This window comes from Lithobates pipiens, unplaced genomic scaffold (genome assembly GCF_037356315.1).
Source record: "Lithobates pipiens isolate NorthernLeopardFrog02 unplaced genomic scaffold, aLitPip1_a1.2 Scaffold_16, whole genome shotgun sequence".
Lineage (NCBI taxonomy): Eukaryota > Metazoa > Chordata > Amphibia > Anura > Ranidae > Lithobates > Lithobates pipiens.
The window spans coordinates 592,416,942-592,441,536 of record NW_027507748.1 but is presented as its reverse complement, the minus strand read 5'-3'; the positions used below and the strand labels follow the sequence as shown (position 1 = coordinate 592,441,536).

At 43.0% G+C, this 24,595-nt stretch overlaps 1 protein-coding gene across 2 annotated transcripts in view; it reads right to left on the bottom strand.

Annotated features, from left to right (window-relative positions):
- The window catches only part of LOC143983838 (keratin, type II cytoskeletal cochleal-like), a 51,399-nt gene that overhangs the window by 7,386 nt on the left and 19,418 nt on the right, over positions 1–24,595 (bottom strand). For both annotated transcript variants that reach the window (XM_077483936.1, XM_077483935.1), the window contains exons 2-7: positions 13,146–13,354; positions 8,294–8,354; positions 7,263–7,358; positions 7,004–7,168; positions 6,772–6,897; positions 4,871–5,091 (exon numbers count right to left, since the gene is read on the bottom strand). In XM_077483936.1, coding sequence (XP_077340062.1) covers positions 4,871–5,091; positions 6,772–6,897; positions 7,004–7,168; positions 7,263–7,358; positions 8,294–8,354; positions 13,146–13,354 — 878 coding nt within the window. The remainder of the gene's footprint in view (positions 1–4,870; positions 5,092–6,771; positions 6,898–7,003; positions 7,169–7,262; positions 7,359–8,293; positions 8,355–13,145; positions 13,355–24,595) is intronic.

The following is a 24,595-nucleotide window of genomic DNA, read 5'->3' as shown; positions in this document are numbered from 1 at the left end:
GATCGGTGTGATAAAATGCTTTCCCAATTTCCCAATGGCGCTGTTTACATCCCGCAAAATCTAAGTCATGAAATGCTCGTAGCTTCCGGTGTCTTAGGCCATAGAGATGATTGGAGCCATTCTGGTCTCTGATCAGCTCTATGGTCAGCTGGCGGAACCACCGGCTGCATTCTCAGGTTCCCTGTTGGGACAGGAGAGCCTGAGAAAACCATGGAAGATGGTGCGGGGGGGGAGACATTCCCTCCCACTGCTTGTAAAAGTAGTCTAGAGGCTAATTAGCCGCTAGGATTGCTTTTACATAAAAGCCGACCGCTGGCTGAAAAGAATGATACCAAGATGATACCTAAACCTGCAGGCATCATTCTGGTATAAGCACTCAAAGTCCAGCAACATACCAGTATGTTGCTGGAACTGGTTGGGCATATATTGTAATTTTTTTTTCATGCAGCCTGTGGGCTGAACGAAAAAAAAATATTGATCGGTGGGTATGCCCACCATTAGAATACCTCCCTTCATCCACCCACTTCTAATGGTGGGCATACATGCACCATTTATATATGCCGAAGCATGGGGGCATCCTCCCGCAAAAGGTAGGAGCAGATCGCTCCTCCACCCCTTATGCCCCCATGCTTCGGTATATATGCTCTTTTTTAACTGTGGTGGTGAAATCACCCCCGACAGTGCTGGAGTCGCGGCTTTATGTATCGTGGGAGCAAAACGCTGTTGCTGTCAAGATAAATAAATCCGCACTGCAGCAGAATGGCGTACCTGCTAAGCAAATGATGGCTAACAATAAAACAAAGTAACATTACAGTATAACAGTAGGACTTACCATACCTGCAAAGCAAATACAAAAAAAAAAATAGCAAAAAATAACACATTTAACACAATCTGTGCCTAAAATATATATATGCTGAAGCATGGGGGCATCCTCCCGCAAAAGGTAGGAGCAGATCGCTCCTCCACCCCTTATGCCCCCATGCTTCGGCATATATGCTCTTTTTTAACTGTGGTGGTGAAATCACCTCCGACAGCGCTGAAGTCGCGGCTTTACGTATCGTGGGAGCAAACGCTGTTGCTGTCAAGATAAATAAATCCACGCTACAGCTGAATGGCGTAACTGAAAACAAAAAATGGTTAACAATAAAACATTGCAGAATAGAATACAGTACAAAGGAGCAGAACAATAGAGAGAGAATAGAGAGAGAGAGAACAATAAAACGACAACTATTTTTATTTATTTTTTTTTATTTTTTTTACTTTTTATTTTTTTAAACACTTTTTTATGTAACTTTAACAGTTCTGTTGTAATGGTTCCAGCGGTTTGGGTCTCTCAAAATGCGATGGCATCTTGGGAGACCCTGTGAACGTGTGCCTAGCCTGTGCAATGCTGTACCCTACTCTAAAACTCAACTAGTTCATGGTAGCGTTCAAAACATTCACCAATGCAAAGACCAGGATTGTCAGGACAGCGGGGACAATAATGACGGGTGTCACGCCTATATCCGCGCTTTCTGCAGACACTAAATTTTCTTTGGGGGGCTCGTTGGGTAGGGGTACTCGGGAGGACATAAGGATAATGCCTCTCATGCAGCCGGCTTACTGCATCTGGTTGGGGAACGTGAGGTGGAGCACCGCCTGGATACAGAAGGGCTCTGACGATATCCTCCTGGAATTTAAGGAAGGATCCAGTCCGTCCTGAAGCTTTGTGTAGCACATAAGCATTCAGCATAGCCAATTGGAATAAATAAACAGACACTTTTTTGTACCAGCGTCTGGCTTTACGGGCAACTAGATACGGCGCCAACAACTGGTCATTGAGGTCCACCCCTCCCATGTTAAGGTTATATTTGTGGACACAGAGGGGTTTCTCCACAATACCAGTCGCCGTAGGAATTTGGACCGTCGTGTCTGCATGAAGGGAGGTAAAAAACAGTGAGTAAAAGTCAAGTGTCGTAAAATCAACTGTTTCCACGTTAATGCCAGGTTGGCCAGTGAATGGGGGAAGTACGGGTTCTGCAGAAGTGGTGGGCACCCAATTAGGATTGGCGAATTCTGCAGGAAGGGCACTATGGGTACGATGGGCCTGTCTTTGTCTTTGTCTTGGTGGCAGCGGGACACTACTTGTGCTTGCCACCTCACCAGCTTGAACTGCACTTATGGGACTCGCCACGTCACCACGTGCTACTGCAGTGCTGGATGTACGTCCAGGGTGTACTAGGCCGCTGGTGCTTGCCAGTTCACCAGAAGGATGAGCGGCTCTAGTACGTCTCTGCTCCATATGAGTGACCTGCGGTTCCTCCACCTGAACAACAGAATACATTCGGGATCGGGTACACCTGCCCTTAACAGGGACCTCATCTCCGTCGCCAGAGCTATCTGTCATGGAGCCGCTGTCCTCTACAGGATCGTATTCTGAGCCTGAATCTGACAGATGAGTGACGTCCTCTTCACTATCTGTCATGCTCAGAAATGTGTAGGCCTCTTCACTAGTGTACCTTCGCTTTGCCATTTTGGGCTCTAAATTTAGGGGTACACTAGTGAGACTCACAGGTAAAAAAGCACCTAGGCTGTCAACGACTGTATCAAAACGCTACAAAAAAAACTGTTAGTGATCGCAGGGATCAAGCCTGACTCTGCGAACGCTGCAGTTATGTGTGTTGTGTTTTGTAAGTGACAGTGATCGATCGATACTGCACTTGGGTGGGCTGGGCTGGGCTTGGCGGAGGGGCTAAACGCAGGTGCTAGCAGGTATCTGGGCTGATCCCGCTAACAATGCGTTTTGGGAAACCTAAAATGCTGGCAACGCTAATATAGATCTGATCAGATACTATATTACTAAGGGAGGTGTATGCTTTGCGCGTGGCTGTTAGAGGTACTGGCACTAACCTGACGCTGCCTGGGGTGACGCAGACCTTATCTGACCCTCAAACTTATATCACCCGCCGGGTGATCAGGGGGTTAAACCTTTATTAGGTAATAAATGGCGGGTGCCCTGAAACTATAAAAAATAACTAACCAACCAGCGTCACCTGTAACAGTTATATGGTGATCACTGGTGAAAGGGTTAACTAGGGGGCAATCAGGGGGCTTTATGCGGTAGTATATGGGGGTCCCTGACGCTATAAAAAGCTGCGGCGAACCTAAATACTTACCTGCCTAACTAGCGTCACCTGTGACACTAATACAGCGATCAGAAAAACGATCGCTTATTAGTGACACTGGCGACGGGGGGTGATCACGGGGTTAAACCTTTATTGGAGGGGTTAGGGGGGTAGCCTAGAGCTAAAGGGGCTAACCCTAACTGCCCTAACAGTTATTACAGTCACAAATGACACCAATGCAAAAAAAATAAAAAATTGCAATTGGTGTCACTGTGACTGGGGGTGCAGGGGTGATTGGGGGGGTGATTGGGGGGGGTGATCGGGGGTGAATGTGTGCCTGGCGTGTTCTACTGTTAGTGTAGTGTTGGTGCAACTCACCGTTCCTCTCTCCTCGGTGCCGGAACGAAAAAGACCGATACGAGGAGAGATTACATCACTTCCTCTGCCTGTGTTTACATTACAGGAGAGGAAGTGATGTCACGCTGCACTTCCATTCGTCAGGAGCGATCGCGAGGGGGTGGCCATGAATGAATGGCCGCCCCCTCATCCCGGATCGCTCCTGAACGGATTCCGACCGCCGCTGGCACCGGGGGGGGGGGGGCCCGATCGGGCCCCCCACCCGCGGGAACGCAGGGAAGTACAGGTACGCCCATATGCCTGCCCGTGCCATTCTGTCGACGTACATCGTCGCGCGGCGGTCGGCAACTGGTTAAGAGGATATTTAAGAAGCAGGAAAGATGGTCATAAGGAGGAGCTCAGGGACCCACCCTGAGAAGGGACACTGAGAGATACACACACTCCAAGACAGACTGACACTCATGCACCATGCATGAATACATATTTTAACATTCATGAAGATTCCTGAGCCCGGCAGCCATCTTAAAAATCCTGGTATCCAACAATTCAGAATAGTAGCCACTTGGAATGGGTAAATATGCCATGTTGATTATATCTTGTATATTATTTCAAATATTGATGTATTGAATATTCTACTATTGATAATCATTCTCCTGAATCAATAAGGGCCTTTTAGATTTTTTCTCTAAAATTCAATTTTTCATTATATATATATATATATATATATATATATATATATATATATATATGTTTCCATTAAATTTCAAGATGTTCATGTAACGCAATCTGTATTTTATCACTGGTCTCCATGAACAAGTTTCACATGTATAGACCGTGTCATAAATTGATTTTGTACCTTAAAAATATCTTTGTTAAAAATTACTTATTAAAAAAAAAGTGTGCGGGAAACTGTCCTTAAAAAGCACAACAATGTTTCTTTCAGAAAACATTTACTTTAATTATCAGACACTTGTATATTACTGTGTCTAGTGTCTACTGTGCACTAGAGTTGCTTATGCAGAGTAGTGCAGAACTGATAATACTGGATAGGTCTGTACATGTTAGCCTGCCTGCGCTTTTATATATTTTGTACTATGTGGTGGAATGTAAGTTATTCCACTAACAGCAATAAGATAAAAAGGAGGGGTAGAAGAATGATAGCATGCCTCCCCACTTACAGAGTGCAATGATTACAGTTACTCCCGATAATCTTAACACCCCAAAGAGCTCGAAGATCACCACTGTGGGGAGTATCAGGAGTCAGTGGAGGATTTCAACAGTAAATCGCAGCCAGCAGGACATGGGAGATGCTTCATTAGAGGCAAGTTATGTCCTTAGTGTTGTATCCCCAACAACATTTTTTACTAAACTTTAGTTACAGATTTAGGTGACATCAATATCAAAATCACCTGTGCTCCTCTCCCTCCAGCATCTTCTTATATGTGGCAATCTCAATATCCAAAGCCAGTTTGACATTCATCAATTCTTGGTATTCTTTCAGTTGGCGAGCCATGTCCTGCTTGGCCTTCTGCAGGGCAGCCTCCAGCTCAGCCAGATTATGTTTGGCATTTTTGACAGTAGCCTCACCACGTTCCTCAGCCTCATTAATGGCAGTTTCCAGGGCAGCACGCTAGGAAAATATGAGAAGGAATTAATTATATAGAAGCTAATAGTATCAGAAAGAGCATAATTTGATCTCTTGCTTATTTACTTCCCATGTTTTGGCTGGAAATACAATATTTTTTTTTTAACCTTTTTGATAGCCCAGTGTAGATATGGCTATCTCAAGCCCTTCTGCCTAGTCTATGGTCCTCGATACTTGTGTGGCCCTCAGATCCCAGCAGTCAGTAGAGAGAGTAGGATCACGGTTTTTATCCTGAAGGATATCCACAGTCCCTGATAGCATTCTATAGCACCACAGATACTGAAAATTATGTGTAACCCCAAGGTCCACAGTTGAGGATATTTATTCCTAGTGAGTTGTTCACCATTGGTCTGAAGACTCAAGGCTTATATAAGGATAGAAAATGTGTAATATCTGTGAATTGTAGTTGTTGTTGCTTTGCAAGAATATACAGAAAGAGGATTAAAAAAAAAAAAGTAGAACTGACATGAAGTTATAAGCTACATTTTTAATCTTGAGGAGTCATAGCTCATTTGGAGATAAATGTAACCAAATAAACTGATCTAGACCAAATCTTTTAATTTTATTATAAAAAAAATATTTAACTGGGATCACCAACTGAAAGTTCTGTGGAATTAAACAGATATTCCACATTTAAGTATCTCTTCGGTAATGAATATAATGTTTTTCTTACTTTCTTTAATTTCCTTCAATTAGACCACATATTGTTTCTGTCTTTTTATGATGATAAGCAACCCTGTCACTGTAATACATATTTTAAACCATGAAATGCCTGTTAAAGAAGACAGAACCATCTTATCATTTCAGGTGCCCATGTTGCTGAGCACCACTTAAATCCTAAGAACTATTTTGCTAAAGTTCAAACTGAAGGCAACAATTCCAAGAGTGTCTATCTCCTGGATCTTTTCCATGACACGCCTATATCATGAAGGTTGGAGTGAGGAACCTATGGGAATTGCAGGGGACCCAGGAGATAAACACTCCTGAAATTTTCAGCATCCCCTCATATTTCAGATTCTTCAGCATCAAAGCTGTTTCTACATCACAGGTAGTAAGACATGTAAATAACCAAAGACTCCTTTTACAGGTAAAGTTGGATTTAAAATACTTACTGTAATGACAGGACACTTTAAAAGCAGAACCCAGCAAAATATACAGACACATCAGATAAGTATCAATCTTCAAAATAGTAGTATTAATATATTTATGTATTTATGGTATAAAATGACTGATTGAACTATATCATTGTGCTAACTGTTGGCTGAATCCACAGCATTAATCAGGCAGGTTATGCACTTTGAGACAGCCAGCTTTTATTGCAATGCACAAGGCTGCCAGTCTAACATGTTTAATTGGGGAAAGTGAAGGGTTGGGATGAAGAAATTTAAAATTCAGTCATAGTCTTATGCCACATGAATATGCAAAGCTGCAATCGTAAATAATGGTATCACCATTATGGTAATGCAGTATGACACGTGTATGCAAATCAAAATATGGGTTGAAACAATTTGCCAAAGGTTAAATTAGTTAACATATACTGTATGTATATCAAATGTATATTTAAATATAAAAAATGCTGCCTAGATTATTGGTGAAATTCTGGGACCACTTAGGAAATATATTTATATTTCACCATTCTTCCTTTTAAAAAAATACATGATGTACCTGAGATTTGGCACATTCAATCTCTCCCTTAAATTTTTGAATTATTCGGTTGAGTTCAGCAATCTCATTTTTACTGTTTTGCAGATCATTTCCATTTCTGCCAGCTGCCGTGCGCAAGTCTTCAAACTAGAAAAAAAAGATCGCCATGTTATGTTATTTTTTTTCTTAATACTGGTATTCATACTACATGAGGAGTGTTTTGTTTATCTGGCAGATACTAAATTAGACTTACCCTTGACTGGTACATGGCTTCTGCTTCAGCTCTGCTTCGGTTGGCGACTTCTTCATACTGCGCTCTGACCTCAGCAATAATGCTGTCCAGGTCCAGGTCTCTGCGGTTGTCCATGGACACAATGACTGAAGTGTCTGAGATCTGAGCCTGGAGCTGATTGATCTCCTGCAGAATGAATAGTAACCAAACATTAAGAATAGATAGTCAATCAATCAATAAAAGTTAAGAATCCTTTAGCAATAGGTTGATAGATTTTTACCGCTTCATACAGAGCCCTCAGGAAGCTAATTTCATCAGTCAGAGCATCGGCCTTTGCTTGTAGTTCAGCTTTGTTCATAAATGCAGAATCAACATCCTACAATAAACTTGAGTTAGTTGAATCTTGACCAAAAAAAGGTATGGGCGGGTGGGGGGTTTAGGAAAGACAACAATTTCTCCTCAAGAAGAATTAGCACAAAGGACATATCATACTAAATGTAAGTTATGTCCCTTATGCTGATTTTTATGTTTATAATTTAGACTAAATATACTCTTTAAACCCTTATATAAGCATAAACTATCTAAATACAAAAATGAATGTTTATTTTTACATGGATTCTGTTGTGCTTTTCTAGATATCTGTAGTAATTCACCTTGAAACTTTTCCTTTGTATACAGTAGAAGTAATGTAGATCAGTCACTGTTGCTATCTCTCCTTGCTCTAGGTTGGTGGTTCTCAACCCTGTCCTTAAGTACCCCCAACAGGCCATATTTTCAGGTTTTCCTTTACTTTGCATAGGTGCTTTAAATCAAAGTCAATGGCTTGTTATTTTGGACAGCTATTTTATCTAAGAGAAATTCCCAAAGCATGGTCTGTTGGGAGTACTTGAGCACAGGGTTGAGAACCACTGTTCTAGGTGATTTGCCTGTTATCCATCCCTGCTCAAATTTTCTGCCAGCAATCTGTATAGGGGGGACCTGTTGAGTTCCTCCCACAGCTCTGCATTCTGTACAGGCTATGTACCACAAAATATTAATTTCACCACTATGTTAACAAGGTAATACAGTAACTTGGTATGCAAAGACAGTGGGTGCTCATAAAGGGGTTAGACTAGAGGAATATAGTTTAGTTAATGTGTTTGTGCCTGGAGTTCAACTATAAGGATAAATAGAATGGTGTATAAAATATTTTTTTAGATGTGCTAGAAGAGATCATTTAAAAAGATCAATCCTCCTTTTTTCATTGGGGTGTGCATTATTCCCCTAAATGCAAACATCTGGAACATAAGGAGTAATAGATGACATTCTTACCTTCTTCAGCAGGACAAATTCATTCTCTGCAGCTGTACGCCTGTTCATTTCTTCTTCATATCTGACGACAAAACAAACAATACTTTAATCTGTGCTAGCAGATAATTAATATTTATGGACCATAGCAGGTTAACTACAGCAGTGTTAGTGTATATAGTACTAAGGACCATCATATGGCCCTGCTTGTGAGAGCTTACAATCTAAAAAGATCAAGTGATACAAAAGGTACTAACTGTGTGGGGCTGAGATGTTTGAGAAAATAACAGTCAGTTGTTATCTAGAAGCGAGATAGACATTCCTGAAAATACAAAAAGAGTTATGGCTTGTCCGAAGGCCTGCAGAGTAGGAGATAGTCAGCAATTAGAGAGGCTGGGTAGGAAATTTCCCAGGGTATGAGATGCTCTCAAAATAAGTCCTGGAGGAGAGCATGAGAAAAGGTGATGAGGGAGCTAAAGGTCTTGGAAGGAGGGAAGAGGGTGGTTTGGATGATATTTTGAAATAATCCTGGGAATGTAGCTCAGGACAGAGTTATGGTGGCTTATGGGGGCTTTGTATTTTAAAGTGGAACTTAAAGCGGAGGTCCACCCTAAAGTGGACCTTCCACTCATTTGAATCCTCCCCCCTCCGGCGCCACAATTGGCACCTTTCAGGGGGGAGGGGGGTGCAGGTACCTGTACAGTACAGGTATCTGCACCCACTTCTGGCGTAGATTCTGCAGAAAGGAACGCCCCTTTCCGCAGAATCTACGCCCCTTTCCAAAAGTCCCCCGCTGCCTCCTAGGAAACACACGGATCCCAGAGACAGCGGGGACCATCCTTATTGTGCAGCGCGACTCGCGCATGCACAGTAGAGAACCGGGAAATGAAGCCGAAAGGCTCCACTTCCTGATTCCCATACCCAAGATGGCAGCGACAGCACCCGAGAGACGATCGAGAGATCGGCTTCGGGTGCCGACATCGCGGGCGCGCTGGGCGGGTAAATGTACTTATTTTAAAAGTCAGCAGCTGCAGTATTTGTAGCTGCTGGCTTTTAAAAAAAATAAAAAACGGCGGAACTCCCGGCGGACTCCCGCTTTAAATAACAAGGGACGAGTTTCTATGTTAAAGGGAAAATCTTGAAATATCAATTGTACCTATGTAGTACTCTGAAAAATGTATCTTTCACCAGGAACTCCTCCTGAAAAAGAGCAGTGCACCTCCTGGTATGTGAGGGTGCCTAGGCACCCTCACCCTGTCTACAGCCACAGAGTTGTATACCCGCACTGTGAGATCTGAGGCACTGTTGCCTCTAACTGCTAAAAGATTTAGGGTGAGATTTGGTAAAGTCACTACTGTAGTGTTTACTGCTCTACCTGTTGGATGATCTGACATGAGAAAAAAAGACCATGCTGCTAACAATATGGTGACCTCCAGACAGAGACACAATTTAAATTATTTTTATTTATATTAACCTCCCTGGCGATGATCCCGAGTCTGGCTCGGGTTGGGATTTTAGAATCATAAGCGGTAACCCCGAGCCAGAGCCTCGGGATCGCATCGCTGGATACAGGGAGGACACAGGGAGAGTTACTTATCTTGTCCCCTGGATCCAGCGATGGCTTCCACGCTGTGTTAGTGAGCTGTCCTCCGCTCGATTCACACAGTGCCCGAGTGCCGCCGAGCTCTGTTCCCTGCGACGTTACAGCGCACGGGAGCGGAGATTGGCGCCAAACTCAAAAAAGTAAAAACACACACAGTACTGTAATCTTACAGATTACAGTACTGTATAAAAAAATTACACACCCCCTTTGTCCCTAGTGGTCTGTCCAGTGCCCTGCATGCACTTTTATATTATAAATACGTTTTTTTTTTCTGCCTGGAATTTGGAGATTGTCCATAGCAACCAAAAAGTGTTCCTTTACGTCAAAAGTGATTTTAGACCAACTAGAAAACAGCGATAATAAATTAGAATCACTTGCAGAATTGAGCGATAGCGATTTATGGGGAAATTAATCATCAAACACTAAATCTAATGACAGCAACAATTCTGCAAATGAGCAAATTTCAGTGTTTTTGGATTTGATTACATTATTGAATAATTTTTATTATTATTTATTATATTATAAACTTTATCATACCTGGGATGTTTGCTAGACTCTGGTTTGAACAGATTTAAGAGAGTTATTGGTAAGAATTACAGAACTACAATATAAAACACCAAATTTCCTTGCAAAATAATTGTACCTCTTTCAGCACCTAAAACCACTATACCGCCAGGGAGGTTAAAGAATGTGTTAACAGAAGACCAGAACACATTTGAGTGTGAGACCAATATTATAATTATGTATTCTACTGCTGTGGAGTTGTCTAACTGAATTGGATGTCAATGCATTTGAGCAATAAAGGGACAGAAAAATCATTTGGAGCTCCACTGTGTTGATAGACAGATTGTTGAGTTGCAATGGTTTGGAATTGAACTGGAGAACTAGGACTTCATCAAAGGAGGCTACCATCAAACCCAGAACTCTAATACAAGAGTGTATAGATTTACAGCTCCTGGACAGTAAGGTCCAGATTTGGGAGCAAAGGAATTGAAGTTTCTCTTAAGGCAAATAAACTCTTGACTGCAAAGTATCCAGGATTAAAACCAGACATTCCAAGCAAAGGGTCAGTTTTAGTGATCATTTTTATGGTTCAGAATCTGAACTTTCACAAAGCCTTTACAGGTTTGGCAGATATTGTCTGACAAGGTCTGTCTGTTTGCCTTAGTATTCCACTATTGGAATACCCTGTCGGCATAACAAGGATTGCAAAGGAGCTAGGACCTAGAGCTAGAACACTCAGGGTGCAAAAGACAAACAAAAATAAAGGGATCAGTGAGAAATTAAATGATTTTTTTTTACTTTCAGAGGTAGAATGAGTTTTGCAGGGTGGGGGCTTGAGTTTAATTTGTTGCGGTAAAAAGTACTTTTAACACCAGAGACTTCTTTTACAAGGGCAGCCCTAAAGAGGTATTCTCCCTCAAAGGACGCGCAGAACAATCATATTAGTAGGGCAGGGCCAGCTTGGGAAAACAAGTACTTAGAAAGAGTTTCTTGATGCTTGTCAGAGTTTTGTTCAGAAAAGAAATGACTGGGCCCACGAAGGCAGCAGCCCACATCTTAGTAAACTCTTCTCCATGGGATATTGCTCAGTAAACTGTTTCAGAGAGGCTAGCAATTTTCATGCAATAATCAAATTTTCATACAAAATTTCAGCAACAAATGTACTGGAAACATTTTGACAGTCTTGGGACCTGTAAGGGAACCCAGGCTGGTGACAGAGGTTCTTTCAGATGTAGTTTGCTCCATCAATAAGACATTTTTTTTTTTAAGCCTAGGCATTATGTCAGGAGACTGATGGCGTGTACACACGATCAGAATTCCGGCCAGAAAAAGACGAATGAGAGCTTTTCATTGGAAAATGCGACCGTATGTATGCTCCATTGGAATTTAGCTGTCCGAATTTCTGCCAGCCAAAAATTGATAGCATGTTCTCAATTTTCCAGACGGAAAAACTTTCTGTTGTAAATTCCGATCGTGTGTATGCAATTCCGACACGCCAAAAATCACGCATGCTCAGATTCAACTATAAGACAGAAGCTATTGGCTACTGGCTATTGAACTTCCTTTTTCTAGTCCTGTTGTACGTGTTGTACGTCACCGCGTTCTAAATCAGAATTTGGTGTGACCGTGTGTAGACAAGACAGCTTGAGTGGAATTCTGTCGTGAAAACCATCAGAGCTTCTTCCAACGATAATTCTGGTCTTGTGTACACGGCATGAGACTTCTCAAGTACAAATCAGTCTAAATGAGAATAGTGTGACTCTTCTTCATATGCAGCTGACTATGCCAAGGCTGCAGTAGCTGTAAGATTAACATAAGGAGACATTCTGAGTCAGCTATCATGGCACATATTTTGCACATGGAATCTTGCACAACTGAAGAAAAGTTTTCCTTGGATAGAGCAGAGGAGGGAACCACACCCGGTGGAGTCAGGGAAAACATCAAGGGAGTGGACTCAAGGAGTTGAGGGGACAATTATGTACATTTTTGGCATTAGGTTCTTTGGGAGGAACACTGCAGGTCACCCTGGAGCTGCTAGAGAATCATGAGCTGCAGAGGCCCATGGGGCCATTCCCTTTGCACTTACCATCCAGCCTAGTGTGGTATAATGCCAAAGTAAAGCACACCAGATGCAACTGGGGTATTCACAAACAACTGTGGAAGCAGTGGAGATGGCTGGAGGTGACAGATTTATTATGAGGCAGCAAACTGAGGTAAATCCATGACCCCAGTGGTGGGAAACTACCTTATGCTGAAAGATGGAAAGAGGTAGTTTGAATCAGTGCTGTCTATAGCTCCTCCCCAGGCTATAGCCCAAATTATGGGCATTCCTATTGGGAACTTGGAGTATGCACTGAAGCCACCTGCCACTTTCCATCCTGCAGGTCTGCTCTGTAATTCTGCAGTCTTGTGCCTCCTCCCATCACCTCTGCTTTTATCATTGTAATAAAAGGAAAGATTAAGTGTATTTGCTGCTATCCTAGTATATAGTTAATTTACGTTCTTGGTTGTAACATGACAAAATGTGGAAAATTTCAAGGGGTATGAATACTTTTTCAAAGCACTGTATAGTGAAGAGATGTACTGTAGTGAAGAGAAATTTTTTATTTATTTTTTATTTTTTGCTTTGATATACATTTTAACTTGATTGTATTAGAGCAAAACAAAATCACGAGACTGGCATACCTTTTATACATCACCCCAGTCTCTACAAAATTGGTAGGGAAGTTTTTTTTCAAAGTGAACCATAACTAATAATAAGCAACTTACTTTCTCTTAAATTCTTCCATCATGTCTTCCATGCTGTTCCGTTCTGCCTCTAGCCGAGCACTCTCACATTCCAGACTCTCGAGCTGTCTCCGGAGATTGCCAATAAAAGACTCAAACAGAGGTTCAATGTGAAAACTCGCTGTCTTCTGCTCTTGTAGTAAAGCCCACTTGGTCTCCAGCATCTTGTTCTGCTGTTCTAGGAATCTCACCTGTAACAAAAATTAAATGAAGTAAACTCAGTTTACTTCATTACCATTAGAAGCCATAAAATATGAATAGGATAGCGATTTTCCTCAATGTGACATTATTATAGTATTGTGGTCACTGTGTTCTAAATATTGAGAGCTACAGTACCCAGTTTCCGGCAGATTAACCACTTCAGCCCCGGACCAATAAACAGCCTAAGGAGGTCTTTTTACAATTTCACACTGCACTGCTTTAACTGGTAATTGCGCGGTCATGCAATGTTGTACCCAAACGAAATTTGCGTCCTTTTCTTCCCACAAATAGAGCTTTCTTTTGATGGTATCTGATTGCCTCTGTGATTTTTATTTTTTGTGATATAAATGGAAAAAGACCGAAAATTTTGAGAAACAATGATATTTTCTACTTTTTATTATAAGAAAAATCGAATAAACTCAATTTTAGTCAAACATTTAGGGCAAAATTTATTCAGCCACATGTCTTTAGTAAAAAAAATGTCAATAAGCGTATATTTATTGGTTTGCGCAAAAGTTATAGCGTCTACAAACTAGAGTACATTTTCTGGAATTTACACAGCTTTTAATTTACGACTGCCTATCTCATTTCTTGAGGTGCTAAAATGGCAGGGCAGTACAACCCCCCCCCCAAATGACCCCATTTTGGAAAGTAGACACCCCAAGGAAGTTGTGGAGAGGCATGTTGAGCCCATTGAATATTTTTTTTTTGTCCCAAGTGATTGAATAATGACACAAAAAAAAAAAAGTTTACAAAAAGTTGTCACTAAATGATATATTGCTCACACATGCAATAGTTATATGTGGAATTGCACCCCAAAATATATTCTGCTGCTTCTCCTGAGTATGGGGATACCACATATGTGGGACTTTTTGGGAGCCTAGCCGCGTACAGTACCCCGAAAACCAATCACTGCCTTCAGGATTTCCAAGGGTGCACATTTTTGATTTCACTCCTCACTACCTATCACAGTTTCGAAGGCCATAAAATGCCAAAATAACACAAACCCCCACCCCAAATGACCCCATTTTGGAAAGTAGACACCCCAAGGAAGTTGTGGAGAGGCATGTTGAGCCCATTGAATATTTTTTTTTTGTCCCAAGTGATTGAATAATGACAAAAAAAAAAAAGTTTACAAAAAGTTGTCACTAAATGATATATTGCTCACACATGCCATAGTTATATGTGGAATTGCACCCCAAAATATATTCTGCTGCTTCTCCTGAGTATGGGGATACCACATATGTGGGACTTTTTGGGAGTCTAGCCGTGTACAGTACCACGAAAACCAATCACTGCCTTCAGGATTTCCAAGGGTGCAAATTTTTTATTTCACTCCTCACTACCTATCACAGTTTTGAAGGCCATAAAATGCCAAAATAACAGAAACCCCCCCAAATGACCCCATTTTGGAAAGTAGACACCCCAAGGAAGTTTTTGAGAGGCATGTTGAGCCCATTGAATATTTTTTTTTGTCCCAAGTGATTGAATAATGACACAAAAAAAAAAAGTTTACAAAAAGTTGTCACTAAATGATATATTGCTCACACATGCCATAGTTATATGTGGAATTGTACCCCAAAATATATTCTGCTGCTTCTCCTGAGTACGAGGATACCACATATGTGGGACTTTTTGGGAGTCTAGCTGCGTACGGCACCCCGAAAACCAATCACTGCCTTCAGGATTTCTAAGGGTGCAAATTTTTGATTTCACTCCTCACTACCTATCACAGTTTCGAAGGCCATAAAATGACAAAATAACACAAACCCCCCCAAATGACCCCATTTTGGAAAGTAGACACCCCAAGGAAGTTGTGGAGAGGCATGTTGAGCCCATTGAATATTTTCTTTTGTCCCAAGTGATTGAATAATGACACAAAAAAAAAAAGTTTACAAAAAGTTGTCACTAAATGATATATTGCTCACACATGCAATAGTTATATGTGGAATTGCACCCCAAAATATATTCTGCTGCTTCTCCTGAGTGTGGGGATACCACATATGTGGGACTTTTTGGGAGTCTAGCCGCGTACAGTACCCCGAAAACCAATCACTGCCTTCAGCATTTCCAAGGGTGCAAATTTTTGATTTCACTCCTCACTACCTATCACAGTTTCGAAGGCCATAAAATGCCAAAATGACACAAACCCCCCCCCCAAATGACCCCATTTTGGAAAGTAGACACCCCAAGGAAGTTGTGGAGAGGCATGTTGAGCCCATTGAATATTTTTTTTTTGTCCCAAGTGATTGAATAATGACACAAAAAAAAAGTTTACAAAAAGTTGTCACTAAATGATATATTGCTTACACATGCCATAGTTATATGTGGAATTGCACCCCAAAATACATTCTGCTGCTTCTCCTGAGTACGAGGATACCACATATGTGGGACTTTTTGGGAGTCTAGCTGCGTACGGCACCCCAAAAACCAATCACTGCCTTCAGGATTTCTAAGGGTGCAAATTTTTGATTTCACTCCTCACTACCTATCACAGTTTCGAAGGCCATAAAATGCCAAAATAACACAAAACCCCTCCAAATGACCCCATTTTAGAAAGTAGACACCCCAAGCTATTTACTGAGAGGCATGTTGAGTCCATGAAATATTTTATATTTTGCCACAAGTTGCAGGAATTTTACAATTTTTTTTTTTTTTGCACAAAGTTGTCACTAAATGATATATTGCTCACACATGCTATGGGCATAAGTCAAATTACACCCCAAAATAAATTCTGCTGCTTCTCCCGAGTATGGGGATACCACATGTGGGGGACTTTTTGGGAGCCTAGCCACGTACGGGACCCCGAAAACCAAGCACTGCCTTCCGGATTTAAATATAAAATGCTACCAACTGCTATAAAACATTCGCTCTTCCATTCCTGGTATAAAATATTTTGTGTCTAATAGTGACATTAAAGGGGAATTACATGTCCAGTTGTGTGACTTGTTTATTTTGTCCCATGTTCTCAGTGTGTGCCTTGTGATCGTACTAGTGCCTATTCCTAGGTTCCTTACTTGGGATGGTATCCAAATCATTTTTGTTAAGTCTGTCCCGCTTAAGCTTATTTCCAACTCTGCCCAGTTCTTCCCCTGTGAGTTATGTATCCAGTCTACTATCCTGGATAATATTATGGCTTCATAGTATTTTTTAAAATCTGGTAGACCCACTCCTCCCTTTTCCTTCTCCTTTACTAGGACCTTGTGAGCAATGCGTGGTTTTTTGGGATACCATATAAATGCGAGAACAAGGGATTTTAATTTTCTAAAAAAACTGCTCGGGATGACAATGGGGAGCATTTGGAATGTATATAGTACCGTTGGCAGTATGAACATTTTTATTACGTTCACTCTGCCTATCCACGATATTCTTTTATGTTTCATATTTTCCATTTGGGATTTAATTTTATTGAGTAAGGGTATATAGTTTGTTTCATACAGTTTCGTTTTTTTTGCTGTCAGTTTAATCCCTAGGTAGCTCAATTCCCCTCCACTCCATTTAAAGGGTAGGCTTGAGGTTAGGTCTTTCTGAATTTCTTTGGATACATTCAGATTTAATATTTCTGATTTAGATAAGTTGATTTTAAAATTTGATATTCGACCGTATTGTTCTATTTCCTTCACTATCATTGGTATTGATACTCTGGGGTGCGTCACATATAGGAGCAGGTCGTCCGCAAATGCAGACACCTTATACTCTTTCCCTCTTACTGCTATTCCTCGTATGTCCGGATTGTCCCGAATTGCTGCCAATAATGGCTCCAGGGCAATCACAAAAAGGATCGGGGATAGAGGGCATCCCTGTCTCGTCCCGTTGAATAATTCAAAGGGGCGAGACAGGGAGCCGTTCACCTTAATCCTAGCTGTCGGTTTTTTATACAGCGCTTTTACCCTCTGCATCATTTTCTCGCCCAGCCCCAGGTGTTCCAGGGTCTCATTGATGAACTCCCAATCTGCTCTGTCAAATGCCTTCTCGGCATCCACCGACAAGAGCAGAGTGGGAGTCTCTCTTCTAGTTACTTCCTGTATCAACATTACTGACTTTAAGGCATTATCCCTTCCCTCTCGGCCCCTGACGAAACCCACTTGGTCGGTATGGATCCACCTGGGGAGGAGAGATTTGAATCGTTCCGCCAAAATTTTCGCGTAGAGCTTTACGTCTACATTCAGCAATGAGATCGGCCTATAACTTTCCATCGCTGCTGGATCCTTTCCTTCTTTTAAAATCAATGAGATGTGGGCAAGTAGGGCCTCTTCACGGAAGGTCCCCCCATCCCCCACCTCATTATAATAATCGCAAAGCTTGGGTGCTAGAAAGTTTTTAAATTTTTTATAGTACATGATGGAATAGCCATCTGGCCCGGGGCTTCCCCCCATAGCTGTTTCCTTAATTGCCCTTTCCACTTCCATTACTGAGATAGGGTCCTCTAATACCTGCAGATCCTCACTTGACACTTTTAAGTTTTTAAACTTCTCTAGATAGTCCCTGGTTATTTCTTTCCTTTTCTCTTTCCCCTCCCCTCTCCTACCTATGTTATATAATGCACTATAGTATGACTGGAAGTTCTCTGCAATATCCGATGTTGCGAATTTCATCTCCCCCTCCCTATCTCTGATCCTCGATATATAGGTCCTGTTCTTCTGTTCCTTTACTCTTCTGGCTAGCCACTTGCTTGATTTGTTGCCCCACAAATGTCTCTCCCTATTTATTCTATGGAAAGCAGTCCTCCTCTCTTGTTCTAAATATTCTTCTAATTCTCTTCTTTTTTTTTTTGTAGTTCCTGTGACTCCTGGAGCCCTCTGGGTCTGGAGGTTTGTTCTAATTCCTCAATCTCCTTATATAGCAGTCTCTTCGCCTTCTCCCTGTCTTTCTTTTTCCCTGCACCAATTCCAATCAGGATCCCCCTGATGACCGCCTTATGGGTCTCCCAAATAGTAGCCTTCGAGCACTCTCCTGTGTCATTCGTCGTATAGAAGTCACTTAATTCCTGTAGGACTTTTGCACTTACATCTTGTTCAAGGATGAGTGAATCATTTAATTTCCACGCGCTTCCTGTCCCCGTCTGACCTTGTATATCTAATTGGGCACTTACAGGGGCATGATCTGACAGAGTAATTGACTTAATTTCTGTTTTTTTTAGAGAGGCTACCAATTGTTGTCCCACTAGGATATAATCTAATCTTGTAAAGGTTTTATGTACGGAGGAAAAGTGGGTATAGTCCCGCTCTTTCTGATGAGTAATCCTCCACCCATCATGTAGCTGAGCGTTATTAAGTGCTTTATTTATTTTCCTATGTTGATGCTCTGCTCTCCATGAGCCACCCCCTGAGGAGTCCAGTTTAGGATCCAGGCACCAGTTTAAATCACCCGCCAGGATTACCATTCCTATTCTAAAATCTTCTAGTTTACTTAATATTCTCAACAGGAATTTCTCTTGGTTGCTGTTTGGTGCATACACATTAACAATCGTACATTTCATATTTCCCAATTTGCCCTTTAAGAATAGGTATCTCCCCTCTGGGTCGGTCAGCCGGTCTTCAATCTCAAATCTTACTGATTTTTCAAAACCGATCGCTACTCCTCTGGAGTGTACTGATGTGGAATCTCCATAGAACCACAATGGAAATTGATGGGATGATAAACTTATCCCGGAGCTACTAGTGATATACGTTTCTTGAAGGCATATAATTTTTCCCCCCATAAATTGGAGTTCTTTATTGATTTTGTACCTTTTTTCACTTGTATTTAATCCCCTTACATTATATGTTATTACGTTAATAAGAACCATTGGTATCTACTGTTTCCTTGCTTCCCACGCACCGACCCAGAGTGGGTCCACCTCTTCCAGCGGACCAGGAGGACACGAAGGACAAAAAAGAAAAAAAAAAAAAAAAAAAAAAAACATCCCACTCCTTCCCCTGCTCAACACCCCTAACCCCCATCCTCCCTCCCTCCCTTTCCCCCAACTCTGCCACTGCAGGCGTTGGTAGGGGGTCTCTCCCCCCCAATGGATGTACATGAACCTGGCTCTGTCTCCCTGACAGTGTCTATACTTCATGTTTCTTTTGGGGGTTCATACCTAGTAGTACCTACCCAATGACGACGATTCCCTCCTCCCCGCCTCCTCCCCTCCCTTCCCCCTGGATCCCTCGAGCCCTCAACTTTGCTGTCTCCTGTATCTGTTGTCTTCCTCTCCCTCATTCCTCCCTTTAGCGCTCCTTCTCTGCCATCTTAGCTTTCTTTGGGGGGCGTGCGTATCTATCTCCTCCTGCCAACCAGGTAGCGGGGGGGGAGTGATCTCTAGGTTCTCGCAAAACCTTCTTAGGTCCTCTGGGAAGCGAAGTACCGCCAGGCGGCCGTCTCTTCGCCCCCGCAAACACGCTGGGAAACCCCACTGATAAGAGATGCCCGCAGCGGTCATAGCTTCTGTTAGGGGTTTCAGGAGTCTTCTTCTCCTCAATGTTTCTGGAGCTAAGTCTGAGAATACTCGCAGATCTGTACCCTCAAAGGGAATCCCTGAAACTGCCCTCAATTTCTCCATTATTTGCCCCTTCTCCTCTACATAGTGGAACCTCACAATCACATCTCGTGTTGCTTCCCTGCTTACTCCTCCCCGATCTGCTATCCTGTGAACCCTGTCTAGTTTTATGTTCTCAGTTGGGTCTCTTTGTAATAGTGGGTTGAGGACCTGCTGCACTATTTTACTCAGCTCTGCGGCGCCATATTTTTCAGGGATACCTTTAATGCGTACATTCTTCCTCCTGCTCCTATTCTCCTGATCTTCTAGTTTATAAAGGAGGGACCTATTTGTTCTCCGTAGATTCTGCACCTGTTCTGCTATCTCCTCTATTCTCAACTCCTGGTTATCCATTCTCTCTTCAACCTCCTCTACCCTTTCCAGCACTCTACCTATATCCGCCCGTATTCCCGCTATTTCTGTCTTTAAAGCCGTCTCCATTTTTGAAAACATTTCTCCCAACATCTCTTTTATTGGGGCGGGATCAACTTGGGGATTGGGTCGCGGGGTCTCTTCCTCAGGGATAGTTTCTCCCATTGCTCTCTCCCCCTCTTTCTCCACTTGGCCTCTGTGGGAGCTTTGGGTTATAGTACTTGTAATACTTGGGCTCATTTCTTTCCTCCCCCCACTTCTAACCCCGTCTGCTTTTACACCTTTACCTTCTTCTCCTAACTTCTGTCTACTCGGCCCTGACCTCCTTCCTCCTCCCTGTTTTGGGCTTTCCTGCCCCTCCTCCAGCATACTGGTGTTCGCATTATTACATGCCATGTATCTCTGTATCCCGCCAGGGCTGGATATCGGTGGGGCACTTTTAGTTGATTTTGTCTTCCCCCTCATTTTCCCCCCTCCTTTGCTTACACACCTATATACCGCAATATCGTTGTACACCTGCAATAATCACAAAAGAAAAATACACAGATATATGTACAATATTCTTCCCCGTCAGCCTATATGGACTGACGGAGTTGGCCCTTGGGGGGATATCCAGACGCACCCTGATGAGGCCTGATACCTCCCTACTCTTCTGGGGCAATAGGTTTGTAAAGGGTGCGCACGACAAAACCAGGAGAGAAAGAAAAGAGAATAAAAAATAAAATAAAAGCTAAAGGAGGGAACTAGGGGGTGTTTTTATCCCCGTCAGAACTTAGTCATACACTGGGAAATATCACGTTGGGCAACCCGCTACTAGGGGAGGTCAGTTTCTTACGGTCCTTTCAAAGGGGTCCTTCAGCCCCGAAAGTGGCTCCAATTTAGTGTCAACCTGTGCTCCCCTTACTTCCTCAGGGTATGCCACAATGTCAGAGTTAACCTTCCGTGTGCCCACTCGGGATATACCAGAGAAGAGAGAGAGTTTTCTTTCCAGACACTCGCACTAGGATGGAAGATTTATGGTATTTCTGGTATGTTTGTCTCCGGAGGAGGTCGAATGACACAAATAGATAGTCTATTTCCAGGTCGGTCAGATTTTATGAGGTTAATATACAGAGTGGTCTCAGCTGATGTCTTGCTACTACCTGAAAAGGTTTTCGAACCGACTCACAGGTTTCCGTTACATCAGAGGGGGCGGGGTCACCCACACGTCACTGGGGAACCCCTGGCTTCCCTCTCCTGCGTCAGAGGGGCGGGGTCAGGTGACGGGTGGCCCCGCCCTCCCAATATAAGAAATGTCAGCGCTCGGCTCTCTGCAGTGTCTCCGCAGTGGAGACAGAAGAAGGAGGTATGGACAGCGCTGGACTGAGAGATCCCCCGTCGCTGGATATGATCATCCATCGCTGGACCCCGGAGACCCGTCGCTGGATAGCAAGAGTGGATTAGCACCGCTGGAATTTTTTTTTTATTTTTTTTTTTTTTAATAAAGGAATTTTTCAAAAGTGTGTTTGTCTTATTTAACCATTTTGACACTTTCTTTGTGAAATGGTAGGGGTACTTTTGTACCCCCTTACCATTTCAAACAGGGGGGGGGGCCGGGATCTGGGGGTCCCCTTGTTAAAGGGGGCTTCCAGATTCTGATAAGCCCCCCGCCCGCAGACCCTCACAACCAACGGCCAGGGTTGTGAGGATGAGGCCCTTGTCCTTATCAACATGGGGACAAGGTGCTTTGAGGGGTCACAGACCCCCAAAGCATCCTCCCAATGTTGAGGGTATGTGGCCTGGTACGGTTCAGGAGGGAGGGGGGGCCGCTCTCTCGTCCCCCCCTCTTTTCCTGCGGCCTGCCAGGTTGCGTGCTCGGATAAAGGGTCTGGTATGGATATTTAGGGGGACCCCCACGTCAATTTTTTTTTTTAATTTGATGCGGGGTTCCCCTTAATATCCATATCAGACCTGAAGGGTCTGGTATGGATATTTGGGGGGACCCCCACGTCAATTTTTTTTTTTAATTTGACACGGGGTTCCCCTTAATATCCATGTCAGACCTGAAGGGCCTTTTGATTGAATTTAGGGGAACCCCCACGCTTTTTTTTTTTTTTTTTTTTAATCAATGAATGAATGAATTGTCGGCTAATACAGAGAACACTCATTGAGTGTTCTCTGTATTACGGAGACCCGACAATTTAGCCGCAAGTGATTTTAAAAGACTTTTTTTCCTGCACAAATGACACTTTGTGCAGGGAAAGTTCTAAGCACCAGAAACATGTGCCCCTTCACAGGCACACTATAGATACCCCCCAGCTACGAAATTTAAAGGAATATTACACTTTTATTGTTTCACTTTAATCATTATTAAAATCACTGCTCCTGAAAAAACGGCCGTTTTTAAAACTTTTTTTTGCATTGATCCATGTCCCCTGGGGCAGGACCCGGGTCCCCAAACACTTTTTAGGACAGTAACCTGCATATTACCCTTTAAAATGAGCACTTTAGATTTCTCCCATAGACTTGTATAGGGTGTTCCGGCTTTTCGAATTTGCTGCGAACAGCCCAAATTGTTCACTGTTCGCTGAACAGGCGAACGGGCAATGTTCGAGTAGAACATGAGTTCGACTCGAACTCGAAGCTCATCCCTAGCAGCGATCAGAAAAATGATCGCTTAGTGACACTGGCAAAAGGGGGTGAAAGGGTTAACTAGGGGCAATCAGGGGGTTAAAACCATTATTGGGTAGTATATCGGGGTACCTAGCGCTATAAAAACCTGGCGGTGAACCTAAAAAAAACTAGCTACCTAGCGACACTAGCGACACTAATGCAGCGATCAGAAAAACGATCGCTTAGTGACACTGGCAAAAGGGGGTGAAAGGGTTAACTAGTGGCAATCAGGGGGTTAAAACCATTATTGGGTAGTATATTGGGGTACCTAGCGCTATAAAAACCTGGCGGTGAACCTAAAAAAAAAACTAGCTACCTAGCGACACTAGCGACACTAATGCAGCGATCAGAAAAACGATCGCTTAGTGACACTGGCAAAAGGGGGTGAAAGGGTTAACTAGGGGCAATCAGGGGGTTAAAACCATTATTGGGTAGTATATCGGGGTACCTAGCGCTATAAAAACCTGGCGGTGAACCTAAAAAAAAACTAGCTACCTAGCGACACTAGCGACACTAATGCAGCGATCAGAAAAATGATCGCTTAGTGACACTGGCAAAAGAGGGTGAAAGGGCTAACTAGGGGCAATCAGTGGGTTAAAACCATTATTGGGTAGTATATCGGGTACCTAGCGCTATAAAAACCTGGCGGTGAACCTAAAAAAATAACTAGCTACCTAGCAACACTAATGCAGCGATCAGAAAAATGATCGCTTAGTGACACTGGCAAAACGGGGTGAAAGGGTTAACTAGGGGCAATCAGGGGGTTAAAACCATTAATGGGTAGTATATCGGGGTACGTAGCGATATAAAAACCTGGCGGTGAACCTAAAAAAATAACTAGCTACCTAGCGACACTAGGGACACTAATGCAGCGATCAGAAAAATGATCGCTTAGTGACACTGGCAAAAGGGGGTGAAAGGGTTAACTCTAGGGGCAATCAGGGGGTTAAACCTTTATTGGGGGTGGTAGGGGGCTACCCTGGACCTAACACTAACTGCCCTGACAGTTTTTACTGTTACAACTGACACTGAATGCAGTGATCAGTAAATAAATGATTACTGCAATCAGTTACACTGTGACTGGGGGGGGATCGGGGGGGTTTGTGTGCCTGTGTGTGCCTACATGTCAGTGTAGTGTTGGTGCACACTTACTTTGTCTTCTCCTCGTAGTCCGGTCAAAAAGACTGCCCCGAGGAGAATGACATCACTTCCTCCCTGCCTGTGTATACAATACACAGTGGGAGGAAGCTTCTCATTCGCCAGGAGCGATCGAGAGGGGATGGCCAGAAACCAACGGCCATCCCCTCATCTCGGATCGCTCCTGAAGCGAACCGGACCGCCGTATCCAGCGGGAGGGGGTCTGATCGAACCCCCCACCCGCTGGAAGGCAGGCACGTACATGTACGTGCTTGTGCCTGCCGGTGCCATTGTAATGACGTACATTGGCAATCCTTAAGTGGTTAAATAGGTTCTGTGACAGATGTGCAGTACATCTACACTGGGGCATAACCAGGGCTTTTTTTTCTCAGGTACAGGTGCTCGATCACAAGACCCCCACACACACACACACACTCACAAACTTACATTCTTCAAATCGCATCAAATAGTGGGTGTGGTCAAATTTCACTAATAGTGGGAGTGTCTTATAGGAGTGCATTACGTACATAGCGCAGAGTTCAGGGGTGCGCTG